We start from the raw sequence: 19,428 nt of genomic DNA on the forward strand, positions 1-19,428 counted from the left end.
TTCAGGCCTGTTTCTGGGGCTGTTTTTCAGTCTGTTTTTCAGGCTCTTTTCAGGCTGTTTTTCAGGCCATTTGGGGAGGCGTTTTCAGGGTTGTTTCTGGGGCTGTTTTTTCGGGCTGTTTTTCAGCCATTTGGGGGGGCGTTTTCAGGGTTGTTTCTGGGGCCATTTTCAGTCTGTTTTTCGGGCTGTTTTTCAGGCCATTTGGGGGGGCGTTTTCAGGGTTGTTTCTGGGGCTGTTTTTTCGGGCTGTTTTTCAGCCATTTGGGGGGGCGTTTTCAGGGTTGTTTCTGGGGCCATTTTCAGTCTGTTTTTCAGGCTGTTTTTCAGGCCATTTGGGGAGGCGTTTTCAGGGTTGTTTCTGGGGCTGTTTTTTCGGGCTGTTTTTCAGCCATTTGGGGGGGCGTTTTCAGGGTTGTTTCTGGGGCCATTTTCAGTCTGTTTTTCGGGCTGTTTTTCAGGCCATTTGGGGGGGCGTTTTCAGGGCATTTTCAGGCCTGTTTCTGGGGCTGTTTTTCAGTCTGTTTTTCAGGCTCTTTTCAGGCTGTTTTTCAGGCCATTTGGGGAGGCGTTTTCAGGGTTGTTTCTGGGGCTGTTTTTTCAGGCTATTTGGGGAGGCGTTTTCAGGGTTGTTTCTGGGGCCATTTTCAGTCTGTTTTTCGGGCTGTTTTTCAGGCCATTTGGGGGGGCGTTTTCAGGGTTGTTTCTGGGGCTGTTTTTTCGGGCTGTTTTTCAGCCATTTGGGGGGGCGTTTTCAGGGTTGTTTCTGGGGCCATTTTCAGGCTGTTTTTCAGGCTGTTTTTCAGGCCATTTGGGGAGGCGTTTTCAGGGTTGTTTCTGGGGCTGTTTTTTCGGGCTGTTTTTCAGCCATTTGGGGGGGCGTTTTCAGGGTTGTTTCTGGGGCCATTTTCAGTCTGTTTTTCGGGCTGTTTTTCAGGCCATTTGGGGGGGCGTTTTCAGGGCATTTTCAGGCCTGTTTCTGGGGCTGTTTTTCAGTCTGTTTTTCAGGCTCTTTTCAGGCTGTTTTTCAGGCCATTTGGGGAGGCGTTTTCAGGGTTGTTTCTGGGGCTGTTTTTTCAGGCTATTTGGGGAGGCGTTTTCAGGGTTGTTTCTGGGGTCATTTTCAGGCGGTTTTTTGGTCCATTTTCCGGTGCTCTGGCCCCCACCAAGAGCAGCTGGTGATGGCGCATGTACCCTCAGAGAGGGCTCTGCGTGCCACCACTGGCACACGTGCCATAGGTTCACCATCACAGCTTTAAAATGAAGAAACTCTGTTTGGTGTTTAAAATCCTATCTGTCGTCTGGAGGTTTAGTTTAGTGATCCTCATGGACAGAGCCGCCATGCTTTTGCTCAACTGCTTCCCACAGCATTCTGTTTGATGTGAGCCATAATGGCTTCTAAGATGGGCGACTCTACTTGAACTACGATACAGATGGATCTCACCTTATGACCGTAACTGAGTCTGGAATTACAGGTCATAAGTCAAGGTGGTCATAATCTGAGGGATCCACGTGACCTTTTTCATGGAAGTCATTAATCAGAAGTGGTGGTCATTAAGTAATGAGTAATGTTATGGGTCACATGACAATGGAACACTGCAACCAGTCATTAAGCTGACCTGCCTGACATGGGGGTCATATGACCATGGCCAGGAGGGGCGGTGCAACCATGCATGATGGCTCCCGGGTCCTTTATGGGTGTTAAAGCACCCATTCCATGGCCATTGTAACACTGGTCATAAAATGACCAGTCATTGACTATCTGTGGAAAACCATGTTGACCTTGGACCAGTCCTTCCATTTTAGCATGTTTCCCAGTGGTGAGGACAGTAGACTAAGAAATATCCTCTCTTTAGCATGTACTTAGCAGTATCCCCTCGTTTACATGTCAGCATGTAAACAAAGATGATTAGGGGTCTGGAGGCTAAAACATATGAAGAATGGTTGCAGGAACTGGGTATGTCTAGCCTAATGAACCGAAGGACTGGGGGTGACATGGTAGCTGTCTTCCAATATTTGAGAGGCTGTCTCAGAGAAGAGAGAGTCATTTTATTCTCCAAAGCACCTGAGGGCAGGACAAAAAGCAACGGGTGGAAACCAATCAAGGAGAGAAGCAACTTAGAACTGAGGAGAAACGTCCTGACAGTGAGAACAATTAATCAGTGGAACAGAAGTTGCCTCCAGAAGTTGTGAATGCCCCAACACTGGAAGTCCTTAAGAAGAGATTGGACAGCCATTTGTCTGAAATGGTAGAGGGTTTCCTGTCTAAGCAGGGGGTTGGACTAGAAGACCTCTAAGGTCCCTTTTATTTTGTGTTCTCCATCCTTTCTAGCTTGCCTTATTTTAGGAAAGTGTTTCTCAACCTTGGCCACTTTAAGATGTTTGGGCTTCAAATGCCAGAATTCCCCAGGTAAAATTGTTGGCTGGGGAATTCTGGGAATTGAAGTCCCCATATCTTAAAGTGGCCAATGTTTTAATACACACAAGCATAATTTTTATTAATATTCAGTGATAAACCTCCAAACCAATACCTGCATGGGAGGAATACCTGACAGTTTAAAGATAAAAAACCATAGAGTGTCACTTCAAAATATGAGCCAGATTCCTTTTGTGAAAATGCCACTTTCCCTTGGGACCAAACCAGAACCTTTTTTCTATAAAGACCTCTAGGTTAGTATATTATTGCACAAATTTGGCTTATCTGTGTTGGTTTTTGTATCAATAGATTATATCAGTGATGGCAAACCTTTTTGGCACCGAGTGCCCAAACTGGAAGACGTATGCCTGTGCGTGCGCATGCTGGAGCACCGGAAACCCAGAGACCAGCTGGCTGGAATGCACATGCCTGTTTTTTGGCTGGTTTTGGCAATTTTCAGCGTATTTTGGGGGGCATTTTCAGGCCATTTTTGGTTAGAAAAACAGCCAGAAAACGGCCAGAAAAATGGTCTGAAAATGGCCCAAAGAACAGTCTGAAAAACAGGCTGAAAACTACCCGAAAAACATCCAGAAAAATGCCCCCCCAATGGCCTGAAAATGACCCAAAAAACAGGCTGAAAACTGCTCAAAAAAGCCTGAAAACAGCTCAAAAACAGCTGGAAAATAGCCACAAAAACAGCCCAAAATGCCCCACAAAACAGCCCGAAAATGGACTGAAAACGGTCTGAAAAACTGCCTGAAAAACAGGCTGAAAACTACCCGAAAAACAGCCAGAAAAATGCCCCCCAATGGCCCAAAAAACCAGGCCGAAAACTGCCCCCCAAAGGCCTGAAAACAGCTAAAAAAACAGCCGGAAAATAGCCCACAAAGCAACCCAAAATGCCCCACAAAACAGCCAGAAAATGGATGGAAAATGGTCTGAAAAACTGCCTGAAAACTGCCTGAAAAACAGGCTTAAAACTCCCCAAAAACCAGTCTGTTCTTTTGGCCATTTTTCAGGCCGTTTTCAGGCCGTTTTCCCGGTGCCTCTGAAGACCAACTGGCTGGAAACCAGAAGAGCATCTGGCGATGGCATGCGTGCCCTAGGTTCACCCTCACGGGATAATAATGTTTGATTTGGGGTGGAGGCTATATTTGGAGAAGGTGGCCTCCCTTGGATGCTGTCCGTGAATCAAGAGTTTCTTTGCTTTCTTGACAGGATCAGCTGTGTGGCCGAGATCCAACATTGACCGATGAGCTGATCAACATTCTGACGGAACTGACCCAATTGAGCAAGACCACCAACGCCAGAGTAGCCTTACGAGCCCGCCAGGTAACAGATAGATAAGGGTGAAGGTCTATGGAGGTTCTGAGTCATTCAGATCAGGATTGTCCTGAAGGTGTTTTTTTCAGGAGGCAACTGTACTTTCCTGTTTTACTTTGAAGACATTTCGCTTCCATTCCCCACCATCCAGTCAGAGCTGAAGAAGCTTCTTGGATGAGAAGCAAAATGTCTTCAAGGAAAAACAAAGTCCAGTTGCTTAACGTGGTTAGCTGAATCCCTGCAGCTGTTTAATAATATAGTTGTTAAGTGGATCTGGCTTCCCCATTGACTTTGCTTGTCAGTGTTCTGACTGAGGCTTTCCAAGAGCATGAAGCAGACTCCTTGTCCCGACAAAAAACCCTTTTATTAATTTACTGGGAATTCTGCTCATTCACATCTAGCAAAGTCTTTCAAGGGAGGATTTACAGTCACAGACCTTATCTGGCTTGGAGAGCAGACAGGCTGATAGCTGCAAAACTTGGCAAGGAGTCTCAGATAGTCACAACCAATTAAGCGAACGAATTGTCTCCTGCAAACTCCACTCACCTTTTGCTCCTCTTTTATTCCCTCTGGGAGGGGCCATTCATCATCCACCTGTGGCCTTACTCCCAAGTCGACCCCTGTTCTTTAGCTGTTCCTTTCATCTGGCAACTCTGAGCATGCGCACACAGGCTCCAGCTGTTCTTCTGCCTCTCTGATGTCTGACTCTGAAGGCAGTTGATAACTGGCATATGGCCCTGGTCCCCTCCCTGCCTCCGACACAGAGCCCTCATCAGAGCCTTCCCAGATTCCAGGACTGGCCCATGTTCCTTCCCAACCTCCTCACTGTCCGAATCTGTTGCCAGCTCCGCTGGCTGCTGGCGGGCCACAATAACAGGGTCTTATTTTCGGGAAAACATGGATAGAACAAATTGCAGGAGCAGAAGACAAAAATATATTGCTTCGATTTTGGCAAGAAAACCCCAACGTATAAAAAGAAGCAGCAGTCTCTGTTAATGGCTTCCCCCGCCCCGGGGCGGTTGATTTTCCCTTTTCCCCCCCGGATTCTAATAAAACCTTGATTTGTGTTTTTTTCCCTTGCCCCTTTCTTAAGTTCCCCATTTCGCATTCCAATTTAAATTCCAGCTCTATACCTGGAGAGCTCTCCACTGCTAGTGACTTTTCTGTATAATTAAAATAGCGTGGATGTGGGGAAAGAGATGAATCTAATTGTCTCTCAATAATTCTACCCCGGTGGAAGCTTCCTTTTTAAAAAAAAATAAAATCCCGTCGTTCTTTTCGTTTCCATTCTAGAAATCGGAGTGTGCAGGGGAAGAAAAGGTGGAGAGAAAAAGAAAAGGAGGGGAATGTGCATTTTCGTGCTTGTTTGTTTGTTTTAATCCCGATATAGGTAGTCCTCGATTTACAACAGTTCATTTAGTGACCGTTTGAAGTTACAACGGCACTGAAAAAAGTGACTTATGACCATTCCACCATCCCCAAGGTCCCGTGACCAAAACTGAGATGTTTAGCAAACTGACTGATCTTTACGATGTTTGCAACAGAAATTTACAATAGAAATTTTGGGCTTGATTATGGTCGTAAGTCGAGGGCTACCTGTAATTAGAGGTTGAAGAAATGAGGCAGACACTTGGATCTTTGTATAATGTCTCTGAGGTAGGATAATTGGAGCCTGGTTATTTGCACTCATGGGTTTATATGTTTGAAAATCCATTTATTTTCTTTCTTGGCTATCTAAGAATCTTGTCCCAGTGCTAAAGTTCAAAAGCATCAATACTCTTTCAAAACAAAGTTTTTTTTTAAAAAAAAAATTGTTACATATTTTAACTTTTATAAACAAAGTGTTGCCTGGGTTTTCCCCCTTTACATCTCCTCTTACACATAGTTCATTTTACATCATATTTCCATTTCAAATTTCAGCCATCTTATTTTCTTTCCATATTTTTCAACTTAACTTTAATTTCTTCTTAATATATGAACAATATCATTATTTGCCTGTCCAGGTTAATCAAATTTAATATTTCATTTCCATCTATTATTCTATTTTACTATTGATAACATATATCTTCATATTTAATTTTGTATAGTAAACATTTCGCATAATTAATATTAATCTGTTTCCTTCACATCATGTTAGCTATATACTATTGACAATCTTACTGTATTTCATTCTATTTTGCTAGTAAATCCTTTTCTTTCTTTCCTCCTTTCAACCATTTTCTCTTCGTCTCTCAGGAACTCCTCTTATATTCTTTTCTTTCCACCCATTCGCTTAGCTTGTTCGTTTCCTTGTTTTTGTAGTTTCTATATTTTTTTCTTCCCACTCTTTTTTCTCCCTTTTAGTTCTATTGTTTTAGTAACTTTCCCCAGTTTTTTCCCCAGTCTTTCCCCATTATTCCCACTTTTGCTGTTTAATTTCAAAAGCATCAATACTCTTTCGATGTTGCTCCTTCAATATTCCAACTTTTGACTGGGGAAGTTGGACTCCCACCTGTACAATTCTAACCTTTGCAGGAATAGACACCTCATGACATTGGAATATCTTCCCCAAGGCCTTCTGTGCCACCCTATAGCTTTATTATCTTCTTCTTATCTTATATTTTGTGTGTGTGTGTGTTCCAGCTTAAGTCTGGAACGCCTGGAACAATTTCAACCAAACTTGGTACACAGATGACTTACTCTCTGGAGAAAACTACTGTGGGGGTAAGACACCCCTGACACCCCTCGGGGTGTTTGTTCTGTTAAGGTACAGTCTGTTGTGCCTTAAAATGGCTTCTACTGTACTGCCATAAAATGGCTTCTACTGCACAACACAGTGGAGTTGCTTCACAGTAGGCTACAAGGGGGCTCCCTCTGGTAAGGGGGAAAATCCAAAATCAGAAATTACATTTGGTCCCGACATTTCCCCCCTATAAATAAATAACCGGGCAACGCCGGGTTATCGGCTAGTTCTTTATATTATTCATGTTGTCTTGTATTCTTGTATTCTAAACCAATTTCATTGTATACATGATGTCCAATGACAATAAAGGCTTTCAGGCCTGATCCTGAATCTCAGCTTTGAAATTCAGCAGTCCCTGAGCTACGTTCATAACAACCTGCGACTTTTTGTTTCCTGCTTAGGTGCTCATCGCTTCCCACCTGCCTTCCTATGAACTCCGTCACAATCAGGTGGAATCCATCTTCCTCTCAGCCATTGACATGTACGGGCACCAGTTCTGCATCGAGAATCTGCAGGTAGGAAGATGATGGAGCTTTGGGTCGAATTGTAAAAATCAAGTACATTTGAGATGATTTTTCAGAAACCCGACGGGTAAAAAAGTATACAGGTAGTTCACTTAGTCACCATCCAAAGTTACAACACTGAAAAAAGGGACTTGTGACCATTTTTCACACTTAACGACCGTTTCAGCATCCCCCTGGTCAGGTGACTTAATTTGGATGCTGGACAACTGACTCACGTTTATGACGGTCGCAGTGTCCCTGGATCATGTGGATCTCCTTTTGAGACCTTCTGACAAGCAAAGTCCATGGGGAAACGAGATTCACTTAACAACCATGTTACTAACTTAACAGCAGCAGTGATTCATTTAACAACCGTGGCAAGGAAGGTCGTAAAATGAGGCAAAGCTCACTTAACAAATTTCTCACAAAGCAATAGAAATTTTGGGCTTAATTGGGTCGTGAGTTGAGGACTATCTGCACTGTGTCGGATTAACTCTTAATTTCAGCTACAATTTTCAATGTGCAGCCTTGATGGGTATGTCTTTCCTTCACTGATCCCCGTTCTTATTTTTACTCATTTATTTATATCCTGCAACAGTTCTAAGTCTGAAAACCAGTCATAAGTCACTTTTTTCAGTCTCATTGTAACTTTGAATGGTCAGTGAAAGGTCGTAACTCGAGGACTATCTGTAGTTATAAGAGTAAGTGAGATGGGTGGTTTCTAAATTGGTAGTCCTCAAAGTACGACCACAATTGAGCCCAACATTTATGTCGGTGTGAGAGACATTTGTTAAGTGAGCTTTGCCCCAGTTTACAACTTTTCTTGCCACAGTTGTTAAGCGAATCATTGCAATTGTTAAGTTAATAACCTGGTTGTTAAATGAATCTGGTTCCCCCCCATTGACTGCTTGTCAGAAGATCACATAAAGGGATGACATGAGTTAATTACTGTATTTTTCGGAGTATAAGACGCACCGGAGTATAAGGCGCACCAAGATTTTGAAGAGACAAAAAAAAAAAAAAAGGCTTTGCATCCGTGAAAACGGGCCCGTTTTTTGTCAAAAAAAAGGGCATGCATAGCCTTTAGGAGGCTTATAGAGTGCTCCCGGGGGCTGGTGGGGGGGGGAAACAAGCAAGAAACCGGCCGTTTTTCTCTCATTTCTGCCCTCCCCAGCCCCCAGAAGCACTCTGGAAGCCTCCTAAAGGCTCTGCACGGCCATTTTGGCGAAGGGGGCGGGGTTTCGGGAGGCCAAAAATGCTGTATTCAGTGTGTAAGACGCACCCAGATTTCCACCCTTTCTTTTGAGGGAAAAAGGTCCGTCTTATACTCTAAAAAAAAAGACGGTAATAAGTCACTTTTCTCAATGCTGCTGTATCTTTGAATGGTCACTAAATGAGCTGTTGTAAGTCGAGGACTACCTGTACAAATAAATATAACAAATTATCGTTAAACTGTTGCGGGTTGGAACTTTTGCTAATCAAGCTCAAGTCAGTTACAGAATTAACATTAGTAATTCCAACTTTCTGTGTAAGCGTCAGAGGTGGGTTCCTATTGGTTTAGACCGGTGCGGCTGAGTAGGTAATAACTCGGCCTGCCACGCCCCTGAACTGGTTCTATTGGCGGCACCATCTTATTTTTTTGCTTTTGCGCATGCGCAGAAGCATTTATTTTACTCCTGTACATGCCTGCATAGCATGCATCAAGCGCGTCCCTGAGCGAACCGGCACTAGCAGAAGTCAGAACTCACCCCTGGTGGGCATCATATATAATCCAAATGGATCAGGTGCAGAAATAAAGCAGAATTATCTCCTCACAGTACAGCAAGTCTTTGACTTAACGACCGTTCCTTTAAGTGACCGTTCCAAGTTACAACAGCACTAAAAACGTGACTTGATTACAGGCGGTCCTCAACGTACGGCCAGAATTGGGACCAGCATTTTCATTGCTAAACAAAACGGTTGTTAAGTGAGTCACGTGCAATTTTACGATCCCTTTGCTCACGGTTGTTAAGTGAATCCCTGCGGTTGTTAAGCGAATCATGCAGTCATTAAGCAAACCTGGCTCCCCCCCCTTGATTTTGCTTGTGCAGAGCCAGCTGGGAAGATCACAAAAGCGACTCACACAACCCCAGGATACTGCAGCTTTTGTAAATACACATCAGTTGCCGAGCATCCAAAGTTTGATCGGGTGAGCCTGGAGATTGCTGTAATGCAGTGGTGGGTTCCTACCGGTTCAGCCCGGTTCGGCTGAACCTGTAGTGGTTTGGCAGCCTGGGTCGCTGGAACCAGCAATAACCCAGGCCTGCCACGCCCCTGAACCAGTTCTCCTGGCGACGCCGTACGCACCACCATCTTACTTTAGTAAGTAGTGGCTGCCGGAACCCACCCCTGCTGTAACGGTTGTAAGTACAAGGACGGGTTGTAAGTCAGTGCCCTTGCAACTTCCAGTGGTTGTGAGTTGAAGTCTATCGGTATAAACAAACGTACAAGATCTTAGGAAAAACCTTTATATCTGCTTGTGCCGCTTCTTAGGTTAACAGTTGGCCCAGCCACTGGTTTTGAGGCAGAAAAAAATACATTGAAATTCTGTTGTAAAAAGGGGTAAAAAAGGATCTTCTTTTTTCCTCTTCCCCCAGAAACTCATCCTTTCCGAGACTTCCATCTTTGATGTGCTCCCCAACTTCTTCTACCACAGCAACCAGGTGGTGCGAATGGCAGCTCTGGAGGTGAGTAAAGCCAAACATTTTCTTTTGTTCGGGATCTTCCTCTCGATTCCACCGTGCGCCTGACGCGGGAGTAGAACCTTCAGTCTCCTGGTGATTGGTCTAAAGCCATGCAGCTGGCTTCCATGCCTAAGGCGGGAGTAGAACCTTCAGTCCCCTGGTGATTGGTCTAAAGCCATGCAGCTAACCTCCATGCCTAAGGCGGGAGTAGAACCTTCAGTCTCCTGGTGATTGGTCTAAAGCCATGCAGCTGGCTTCCATGCCTAAGGCGGGAGTAGAACCTTCAGTCCCCTGGTGATTGGTCTAAAGCCATGCAGCTGGCTTCCATGCCTAAGGCGGGAGTAGAACCTTCAGTCCCCTGGTAATTGGTCTAAAGCCATGCAGCTAACCTCCATGCCTAAGGCGGGAGTAGAACCTTCAGTCTCCTGGTGATTGGTCTAAAGCCATGCAGCTAACCTCCATGCCTAAGGCGGGAGTAGAACCTTCAGTCTCCTGGTGATTGGTCTAAAGCCATGCAGCTGGCTTCCATGCCTAAGGCGGGAGTAGAACCTTCAGTCCCCTGGTGATTGGTCTAAAGCCATGCAGCTAACCTCCATGCCTAAGGCGGGAGTAGAACCTTCAGTCTCCTGGTGATTGGTCTAAAGCCATGCAGCTGGCTTCCATGCCTAAGGCGGGAGTAGAACCTTCAGTCTCCTGGTGATTGGTCTAAAGCCATGCAGCTAACCTCCATGCCTAAGGCGGGAGTAGAACCTTCAGTCTCCTGGTGATTGGTCTAAAGCCATGCAGCTAACCTCCATGCCTAAGGCGGGAGTAGAACCTTCAGTCCCCTGGTGATTGGTCTAAAGCCATGCAGCTAACCTCCATGCCTAAGGCGGGAGTAGAACCTTCAGTCTCCTGGTGATTGGTCTAAAGCCATGCAGCTGGCTTCCATGCCTAAGGCGGGAGTAGAACCTTCAATCCCCTGGTGATTGGTCTAAAGCCATGCAGCTAACCTCCATGCCTAAGGCGGGAGTAGAACCTTCAGTCTCCTGGTGATTGGTCTAAAGCCATGCAGCTAACCTCCATGCCTAAGGCGGGAGTAGAACCTTCAGTCTCCTGGTGATTGGTCTAAAGCCATGCAGCTAACCTCCATGCCTAAGGCGGGAGTAGAACCTTCAGTCTCCTGGTGATTGGTCTAAAGCCATGCAGCTAACCTCCATGCCTAAGGCGGGAGTAGAACCTTCAGTCTCCTGGTGATTGGTCTAAAGCCATGCAGCTAACTTCCATACCTAAGGCGGGAGTAGAACCTTCAGTCTCCTGGTGATTGGTCCACAGTCATACAGCTGGCTTTCATGCCTAAGGCGGGAGTAAAACCTTCAGTCTCCTGGTGATTGGTCTAAAGCCATACAGCTAACCTCCATGCCTAAGGCGGGAGTAGAACCTTCAGTCTCCTGGTGATTGGGCCACAGTCATACAGCTGGCTTTCATGCCTAAGGCGGGACTAGAACACTCCGTCTCCTGATGATTGGTCCAAAGTCATACAGCTGGCTTTCATGCCCAAGGCGGGAGTAGAACCTTCAGTCTCCTAGTGATTGGTCCAAAGTCATACAGCTGGCTTTCATGCCTAAGGTGGGACTAGAACTCTCAGTCTCCCAGTTTCTAGCCAGATGCCTTAATCCTGGGGAAAAAAAGCATATTATGGCCTGTAGATGTCTGGTTGACAAAAAAAGCAGAAGCTTATAAAACGTAAGTACTTTTGTCCCCTTTGAAAGGAGTTATCCGGGCATTCACTGCCCTTGAAGCAACCTGAGAACTTCTCAGAGGTGACCTCTCGGTGTGACACAATGAAATTAGGGGGGAAGAAGGAAGCGTGTGACAGGGAGACAGAGTTCAAGGCAGCTCAGCATTAAATTAGTGACTAGAATTTCACTGTTCAGGCTCATTCTCAAATCACCTTTCCCTCTTTTGTCACACTCCACCTCTCGGCTGTCATCACTGCATCTTTGAACAGCAGGTCCTCTAGGCTCAGGAGCTGAGGTGTGAAGAAGTCTTCCCCTTTCTCTGCTTTTCTCCCGACCGCACACACAACCACGGGGCCAGGCTGGCACAAGGTGTACGGCTAACTCGGAAGGCCCTCCAAAGAGAGACCCAAAACTCTCGGAGGGCAAAAATATTGGCTGTTGAAATAGCTGACCGTTGCCTTCAGTTGTAAAGAGAACTGCCGAACAGGTCGTCTTCGACTTACGACCACAATTGAGCCCAAATTGTCTTTTTCGCCAAGTGAGACATCGGTTGAGTAAAGTTTGCTCCATTTTGCAACCTTTCTTGCCACAATGGTTAAGTGAATCACTGTGGTTGCTAATTGAATAACCCGGTCGTTAAGTGAATCTGCCTCTCTCGTTGACTTTGCTTGTCAGAAGGTCGCCAAAGGGGATCACAGGACCCACTTGGACCAATGTTCCCTCTAATTTTTTTTCAGTGTGAGCAGAAAAGTATAGTGTTTGAGCGGCACATTTTCATGCCTGAGCAGCACCTGAATTTTTTTCACAGGTGTCACCTAAGACAACAACGAAATCTGTATTATTTGAAACTCAAAGTTATGTTTCTTCAAGGTACCCGCTTAATTCAAAGTGTTATATAATATCAGTATCACTTAACAACGCTCCTGCTTAGCAACCAAAATGTTGGCTCAGGAACTCTGGCATTTGAAGCACACAAGTGTTAAAGCTGTCAAGTTATAAGACCCTTGCACCCCTAACCCTTTAGGGAAAAAAACCCCAGGGGTCTTCAAACCTGACAGCTTTAAGACTTGTGGACTTCAACTCCCAGAATTCCTCCTCCAATCATGTTGGCTCAGGAACTCTGGCACTGAAGCATGCAAGTCTTAAAGCTGTCAAGTTACAAGGCCCTTGCACCCCTAACCCTTTAGAAAAAAATACACCAGGGGTGTTCAAACTTGACAGCTTTAAGACTTGTGGACTTCAACTCCCAGAATTCCTTCTCCAGTCATGTTGCAGCGACGTCATCTGCGTGGTTCTGCTCCATCTTTGGTTTCTTCATCGTGGGCAGGGCTGCTGCTGAAGATGCCGACGAGTTGCCACCAGAATAACTGCTGCTACCTCCTCCTCCTCCAACAGCACCACCACATTTGCACCTGAGCTCAGCGCTGCATTACCCCCGCCCCCTCCTCCTCTGCCGTGCTTTTGAGGAGCCATGAGGCTTTTTTCCCCCCTGCTCCCACCCCCCCACTCCCACCTTCCTACTGGCTCCCGCAGCCTCATGGCTCCTCAAAAGCACGGCAGAGGAGGAGTGGGCAGGGGTAACACGGCGCTGAGCTCAGGTGCTCCGAGCGGAGGGAAGGCGCTGCTGCCACGCGTGGGGATGCCGGCTGGAGCTTTGGCAACTTCACCTCAGCTGCAGCGTCGGGCGGCAAATCCGGCAATGCTGTTAGAGGAGGAGAAGGTGGCAGCAGTTATTCCGGTGGCGGCGGGGGCTTTGGGGCTTCACAACTACCCTCAGTCGCCCCGTGCTCATCAAAGCAAGTCCGGGGAAGTCCTTTGCGGGCAGCCCGTTCTAGCTGCCTGCAAAGGACCTCCCCAGCTTCCGGAGCCTGTGGCAATAGAAATCACTGTGCAGCATTTAAAACTGCTGCACGGTGTTTTCTTGCCACGTGTGTGCCCGCGCAGCCCCGCATACCTTAGAGGGAACATTGACTAGGACACTGCAACCGTCATAAATATGAGTCAGCTGCCCAGGGTCTAAATTTTGATCACTTCACCACAGGGATGCCGCTGCAACAGTCGTTAAGTGTGATAATTGGTCACAAGGCACTGTTTTCAGTGCCACTCTAACCTTGAACGGTCACTGAATGAATCTTTCTCAGTGCCATTGTAACTAAACGAAGTGTTGTAAGTCGAGGACTACCTGCAAGGGGTGGGGGGTTAAAGGGCTGGATTAGGAGCGGGGAGACCCAATTTAACAGAAAATAACAGAATAACAGAGTTGGGATGAACCTTGCCGTCTAGTCAATGGTGGGACCCTACCGGATTAACAACGGGTTCGATGACCACACGCTTCGCTCGCGCATGCACCTGATGCACGCTGTTTGCGCGTGCGCAGTTTTGAGAAAACTCTCCTTCCGTATTACTGCTGGGGAGGAAAACAGCTGAGGCGCAGCAATCCACTCTACCGCGCGTCTCAGCTGAGGAGATAAAGGTCCATAAAGTGCAGGTGAGCCCACTTGATTGTTGGCGTGAAACGCTTCGCTCCTAGCTGATCGTCGGAACTACCGGTTCGCTCGAATCCCACCCCTGTTTCTAGCCCAACAGAGGTGAATATGACCCTGCAACTGTCCTAAATATGAGACACTTGCCAAGCGTCCGAATTCTGGTTATATGACCACGGGGATACAGCCAACGGTTGCATGTGTGAAAAACGGTCATAAGTCACTTTTTTTCAGTGCCGTTTTAACTTTGAACGGTCACTAAATGAATTCTTGCATGTGGTGGACTACCTGGAGTGGAAGGCTATGTTAACAGAACCTTGCAATGGTGAGAGATTTGTACTTTTATACAAATCTCCCACCGTCCCCTATATAGCTTGAGAAACTAGGTGTTCTGAGGCTTCCCGAGAGCAGGAAGCAAACTCCTTGTCCTGACAAAACCCCCTTTTATTAATTGACTGTGAATTCTGCTCATTCACATCTAGCAAAGTCTTCCGAGGGAGGATTTACAGTCACAGACCTTATCTGGCTTGGAGAGCTGCCAGGCCAATATCTGCAAAACTTGGCAAGGAATCTCGGAGAGTCACGAACCAATTAAGCAAACTAATTGTCTCCTGCAAACTCCACTCCCCTTTCGCTCCTCTTTTATTTCTTCTGGGAGGGGCCATTCATCGTCCACCTGTGGCCTTACTCCCAAGTCGGCCCTTGTTCTTTAGCTGTTCCCTTCGTCTGGCAACTCTGCTCATGCGCACACTGGGAGCAGGCTCCAGCTGTTTGTCTGCCCCACTGATGTCTGACTCTGAAGGCAGCTGATAACTGTCGGACAGCCCTGGCCCTATCTCTGCCTCTGACACAGAGCCCTCATCAGAGCCTTCCCCGGACTCCAGGACTGGCCCATCTTCCTCCCCAACCTCCTCACTGTCCGAATCTGCTGCCAACTCTGCACTAGGGACAGTGCCTCTCGCCCTGTCCACTGTCCAGCTGTGGGCTACATTGTCTCTCATCTGATTGATCCTTAGGCAGCAATTCTTCCCCTCTCGTACTTCAAGGTCATGACTATATACCATGGGTTTCCAGACATGGCCACTTTAAGACTTGTGGACTTCAACTCCCAGAATTCCTCAGCCAGCCATGCAATTCTTCTCCATGCAGGCTGGGGAATTCTGGGAGTTAAAGTCCACAAGTCTTAAAGTGGCCAAGTTTGGAGACCTGTGCTAGATACCATGACATCTGATGTGCTCTAATCTGGGTCTAATTCTCCATCAAGCAAAGAAGGACAGGATGTTTGAACACTCGTGTGAAACACTCCCTTCAGACGTGCTTCCTTTTCCACCCCAACAGGTGTATGTGCGGAGGGCATACATCGCCTACGAGCTGAACAGTGTCCAACATCGCCAGTTGAAAGACAACACGTGTGTGGTGGAATTCCAGTTTATGCTCCCAACTTCACATCCAAACAGGTTAGACTTTAAAATGCAGGTATTTCTAAGGGATTCGGAAGAAGGGGCAAAGGGTGTGTGTGTGTTGAAAAAGGGTGGGTTATCACCTGGACCTGCGGGGGAGGGGGGCGTTGGGAAGTAAGCGTTTCAATCCCCTTGTGTTGCGTTGTGTTGTGGGCCCCATGCTGAAAACTGTGAGTTAAGACGTGGCATTATTCCTGGTTGATAATGTGTCAATGGTTTGTGAATTGTTTTATTTACTTATTTGAATTTGTGAGTTGTCGTCCTCAGTGGACTCTCTGATGTGTGAAAGACTCTTTATGTGCAGCAGCATGGCATAGAACAGAGAATTCTTCCCCGCATCGTGATACGTGTGTTGTTCTGCTGTGTCTTAGCTGCCAGGCCTGTGATGGAGAACCTATGGCACGCAGAGCCCTCTCTATGGGCATGGCAGCTGTTGCCCCAGCCCAGCTCCACCGCGCATGGGTCCGTGCATCACGCTGGCCAGTGGTCTTCTGGTCTCTTCCGTGCATGTGGGGGGGGCATTTGCGGGGGAAGGATACATGCAGTGGGCCCCTGCATTGCATTTTGGGGGCTCGGGCAGCCTCCATTTTGGGCCCAGAAGGCCTCCTGCACCAACCTGGAAGCCAAAATGGGGCGAGGGGGCGCATGCGTGTGTGGAGTGGGGGGGAGGCTCGTATGTGCGGGTGTGGGCGCATGGGGGGGAGTCATGCACACATTGCATTATGGGGGCATGGGCACACGGGCACACGGACGCTTTTGGCATGTGGCGACAAAAAGGTTACCCATCATTGTGCTAGGCCAATTTGGGGGAACAGCTTACGTCTGAATACAGTTCCTTAGCAGCAGCAGATTTCGCTAATGAGGGTTTGCAATTTCTTTCTACGGCAATCTACCCAGGTTGCTACGGGTCTGCCTAAAGAGGCACCAGGTTTATATAGGCAGTCCTCGACTCACGACCACAGTTGAGCCCCAAGGTTTTGACGCTTAAGTGAGACATTTGATCAAGTGAGATTTGGCCCATTGTACAACCTTTCTTGCTACAGTCGTTAAAGGGAATCACTGCAGTTGTTAAGTTAGTAACACGGTTGTTAAGTGAATCCGGCTTCCCCCTTGGCTTCGATTGTCAGAAGGTCACAAAATGCGATATTTATGCAACGGTCATAAATACGAACGTGTTGTCAAGCATCTGAATTAGGTGAGAATGGGGATGTTGCAATGATGGTGTGACAAATGGTCATAAGTCACTTTTTTTCAGTTCTGTTGTAACTTCAGATGGCCACTAAATGAATTGTTGTAAGTCGAGGACTACCTGTAGTGAAACCCTTCCGCCTGAAAAAAAATTAAAAGAAAGTAAAAGAAATTCTAGGTTTCTCAACAAATTAACAAACTTGGGTATCTTTCCAGCTTTGCAATTTTAACAAAGCCTTCCAGGAAAACCGCCTTCTATTGAAGCATAGTTTACAGGTAGACCTCAAGTTACGACCATAACTGAGCCCAAAATTGATGTGGCTAAGTGAAACATTTGTTAAGGGAATTTCACCCCACCTTATGACTTTCCTTGCCACAGTTGCTAAGGGAATCACTGAGCTTGTTAATGTTCTGACTTAGGCTTCCCCAAAAAGCATGAGGCAGATTCCTGGTCCTGACAAAACCCCTTTTATTAAACAAATGTGAATTCCTCTCATTCCCCTTCAGCAAGGCCTGGCAAACAGTCTTTCAAAGGAATATTATGACCACAGACCTTATCTAGCTTGGAAAGCTGCCATGTAAATGTTTTCCAAACGAGGTGCTGTGAAAGGAAAGACTGGGCTCAGAGTCTCTGAGATTCATGGACTGATCTTCACACTCCTGAAACGAATCTAATGACTGACCGAACGAATTGTTTCCTGCAAAAGCCCCCTCCCCCTTTCACTCCCTCTATGGGAGGGACCAATCACCTTCCACTTGTGACTTTACTCCCAAGTCGACCCTCATTTATGAGTTGTTCTTTTCTTCTGGCAGCTCTGCGCATGCGCACACTGGGAACAGGCTCCAGCTGTTCCTCTGCCTTACTGCTGTCTTACTCGGAAGGCAGCTGAGAACTGCCAGACGGCCTTGGCCCCATCTCTGCTTCCAACACAGAGCCCTCGTCCGAGCCTTCCCCAGCCTCCAGGACTGGCCCATGCTCCTCCCCAACCTCCTCACTGTCCGACTCTGCTGCCACCTCCGCTGGCCACTTGCGCGCCACAACAGTTAAGTTAGTAACATGGTTGTTAAGTGAATCTGGATTCCCCTTTGACTTTGCTTGTCAGAAGTTCGCAAAAGGGGGTCGCGTGACCTCTGGACACTGCAACCGTCCTAAATATAAACCAGTTACCAGGCGTCAGAATTTGGATCATGCAACCATTTGTATCATGGGGATGCTTCAATGGTTTTAAGCGTGGGAAATGGTAATTCAATTACTTTTTTCAGTGCCGTTGTAACTTTGAGTGGTCATTAAATGAACTGTTGTAAGTCGAGGACTGCCTGTATATGACAAAACCGACGAGTCACAAAACGGAAGATGAAATTAGGTTTCCTAGATTGTATGGGGAGGAATATGGAAAGCAGGTTGTGTCGCTCGCTGTGGTTCCTTAAAAAACTGGACAAGTTTATTTTTATAAGCGACAGGATTTTATGGGGTAATTCTTAAGTCACATAGAGGTAGTTCTTGACCTGTGTCCATAATTGAGCCCAGTGCTAGGGTCGTAAGTCATTGCAGTTACATATTGAGACATCGTGTGACTTGATTCAAGGTCTTGGCTGTTTTGATGATAGGATAGGGCAGGGCAGGGCAGGGCAGGAATATTGACACACAAGGAATTTGTCTCTGGTGCATAAGCTCTCAGTGTACATACATCAATAGTGATAGATCATTATTATAGTCATTGTAAAAATACATTCACCATAAAACACTAGGTACAACCTCGGTGAGAGTCATGGATATACTAAATAAGCAATCAACATAAATCATACTAGGCTAACTAATTAAACAATTTAAATAGTAAGATACAAGCAACAAAATTATAGTCCTCTCCGGTCCACAAAGAAACCTCCCTCCATGGAACTGGTCCGTGGTGCCCAAAAGGTTTGAGGGGGGCCGCCTATGTAGAATACATCACTGTCTTGCTTGCCTCTGGCCACTAGATGTCGCTGTTGATCCATCACCAAGTAGCCCACTCATACAGGACTCAACCAGCTCTCTTGAAGAGGCATCGCAGTTCTCTTCCTCTTCCTTTGTTTCCCCAAATATCCTTTGCCTTTTATTTCATCCTCCTCCTCCTCCTCCTCCTCCTCGTTTAATGTTTGGGAGAATTGGTTGAGGAGGCCTGGTCTCGCTTCATTGAGAATCCATCAGTACATCTCACGAAATGGTTTCTCCCTCCCTCTCCTCTTCTTCCCTTTTTCCTCCTCCTCCTCCTCCTCTCTTCAAAAACCTGCTTTTGCTTGAAATGAATGAGTCCTCAAAGCTCAGCTGCAGGAAAAAAAAATCTCTCTGCAGTGATATAAATGGGCCATTGAATTTGGTCTCATCTGTTCTCTTCATCTCAACAATATTTGCAAATAATTGCATGCTATTTTGGAGGTCCATCGGCCACCCAACTATGCACTCTTGCCCCCCCCTTTCCCTCCTCCTCCCCTCTTCCCATCCATTGATATCATTCCTCTCTCTCCTTTGGCCTCCCCCCCCCCATCCTCTTCTCCCCTACTCCCCATTGTTCGCTGCAGCTTTTGATGTCCCCCAGCATCTGGATTATTGTGCCAAGCTAACTTGAAAAAATCAAGTACTATTAAAAGCATTGGATCCAGCTTTGGTTAACCACTAGTTAACTGGCTGACCAACCGCACTCAATGTGTAGACCTCAATGGAACTGCATCTAAATGGAGGAACGTATGCAGTGGAGTACCTCAAGGCTCTGTTTTAGGCCCACTACTCTTCAACATCTTCATCAATGATCGGGATGAGGGAATAAATGGGGAACTCATCAAATTTGCAGATGACACCAAGATGGCAGGAATAGCCAACACTCCAGAAGATAGCTTAAGATACATACAGAAGGA

General features: G+C 46.6%; 1 protein-coding gene across 4 annotated transcripts in view; it reads left to right on the top strand.

Moving 5' to 3' along the window:
* ACACA (acetyl-CoA carboxylase alpha) overlaps positions 1-19,428 on the top strand; it is a 298,570-nt gene that overhangs the window by 109,759 nt on the left and 169,383 nt on the right. For all 4 annotated transcript variants that reach the window (XM_081945356.1, XM_081945358.1, XM_081945357.1 and 1 more), the window contains exons 26-29: positions 3,632-3,745; positions 6,860-6,973; positions 9,598-9,687; positions 15,227-15,345. In XM_081945356.1, the coding sequence (XP_081801482.1) occupies positions 3,632-3,745; positions 6,860-6,973; positions 9,598-9,687; positions 15,227-15,345 (437 nt within the window). The remainder of the gene's footprint in view (positions 1-3,631; positions 3,746-6,859; positions 6,974-9,597; positions 9,688-15,226; positions 15,346-19,428) is intronic.

Source organism: Natrix helvetica, assembly GCF_964273705.1.
Source record: "Natrix helvetica genome assembly, chromosome: 2".
NCBI lineage: Eukaryota > Metazoa > Chordata > Lepidosauria > Squamata > Natricidae > Natrix > Natrix helvetica.